Source organism: Diaphorina citri, unplaced genomic scaffold, assembly GCF_000475195.1.
Source record: "Diaphorina citri unplaced genomic scaffold, Diaci psyllid genome assembly version 1.1 scaffold11984, whole genome shotgun sequence".
NCBI classification, from domain to species: Eukaryota; Metazoa; Arthropoda; class Insecta; order Hemiptera; family Psyllidae; genus Diaphorina; species Diaphorina citri.
In genome coordinates, this window is record NW_007389355.1 from 1 (window position 1) to 1,659 (window position 1,659).

A 1,659-nucleotide genomic window follows, 5' to 3' on the forward strand; every position below is an offset into this window, starting at 1 on the left:
TAAATGAAATGGAAGATTGATCCAGTTTACTTCTGTGAAAACCCCAACTGAAAACAGAATTTTGTTCTCTTTACAGTCCGCTGAAGTTTTGGAATTTGTAAAGAAGGACTTTGATGAACTATCAACCACGGTCAAAACCGAAGCTACAAATGTTGTCCAGCAGACTACTACTGTGTTTAGAGAAACACTCCAGGTATGTATCTTAGAGTTCGTTCGATTTTTATGCTATTTGGCAAAAATTTTCAATACGCACCTAATAGATGTTGCCTTATTAGACTCGTTTAAATTTCTTTTAATCTTCTGAAACTTGGATTTAATTGCAATTTCTTTTAGCCTTATTAGACATAGGCACGATCAGGCCTTAGTGGGTCTCGTAGAGCCTCTTATTCCGAGTAATTTGTACATTTGCTAAACAGCTAGTTAAAAGATAGAAGAGACTATTCCTCTTTATTCTGATAGGATAAGACTGAAAAGTCCTTTTACCCCCGCAGACAGGATAAGTATTACGAGATGGAAACGCCGACCCCAAATAGAATTAAGATAAGGTAGAGTAAAAGAAGAAGATGGGATAAGTATTACATAAACAATAACAGTATGAATAGTTTTTATGTTCTTTTTCAATTTTGTTCAGTTATCCTTACTACCTCATTTTCTCCATTTACAGCTTGACAAGCCAGAATCTACGGCATCCTCCATGAAGAAATCAGTGTCCACTTTTCTGGACCAGGTGTCAACTGTTTTGAATCCTTCTCCGGATGATGAAGATGAAGAGGCAGTTGTCATTCACGGCACAGATGTAGTACCTCTCACTCGACTTCAGGTAGGAAAAGTAAAGAATCTGAAACTTGACCTACAGATAATTTAATTAATTGATTTTGGGCATTGGAAAGGAGATAAATGAGAAAATGAACTTACAAATTATTTTTCTTCTTGAATCAACCTCCTTGGCGCAGTGGTGTTTGTGTTTCCACTGGTCTTGCACGTAGAAAATGCGGACTCGATTTCCGCTAGAATGAAAAGTCTTCTTCAAATAATGATAAAGGTTATTAGACTTGTTCAAATAATGATATAGGACTTGGGAATCAATAGATATAGGGTGTAGACTAGACTCTAGTTATTTTGCCATGAGATTTGTGATATCCACAAAAGTTGAAAAAAATCTGCTGCTTTGCCACATTTGTGATTTGATTGGAATTATTTCTAGGCCCAACTGTATGCTCTTAGTAATGACCCCGACACATATCTGAAAGAGATCGAACCAGAATTGCTACCCCGGTACGAGGCCTGGCTGGAACTACTGGAAGAACAGGGGAACAAACAGCTCAGCAACGAGAAACTCATCAAAATGCTTGTAAATAATCCTCAACTCCAGGACAACTTTCAGAATCTAGTTCCAAACCAGGTAAATTTGCTGGGATAATGTTCGTTTCCGGAACGGCAGGCTTTCACTTATCCTACCTTCCTTCTCTCTTCGATTTCGGGACGATAAGACCTTAGTAGCAGTTACAGTTCCCTCTGCCAAACCTCTCAAAAAAAAAAAAAAAAAAAAGTGGAATAGAGATTGTCCTTGATAATAATTTCGCTTTTTTTTTGTTTTTGTTTTTTTTTTTTTTTTTAATTTTTTTTTTTTTTTTTCCATTTTTGAATTTTAAATCTTAA

The 1,659-nt window shown here is 36.2% G+C and overlaps 1 protein-coding gene across 1 annotated transcript in view; it reads left to right on the top strand.

Annotated features, from left to right (window-relative positions):
• Positions 1 to 57: 57 nt before the first annotated feature.
• Positions 58 to 1,659, top strand: part of LOC103522851 (BSD domain-containing protein 1-A-like) — a gene marked incomplete at its 5' end in the record, with an annotated part of 7,308 nt that continues 5,706 nt past the window's right edge. Inside the window, 3 exons of the mRNA XM_026832768.1 lie at positions 58 to 193; positions 665 to 829; positions 1,205 to 1,402. Coding sequence (XP_026688569.1) covers positions 58 to 193; positions 665 to 829; positions 1,205 to 1,402 — 499 coding nt within the window. The remainder of the gene's footprint in view (positions 194 to 664; positions 830 to 1,204; positions 1,403 to 1,659) is intronic.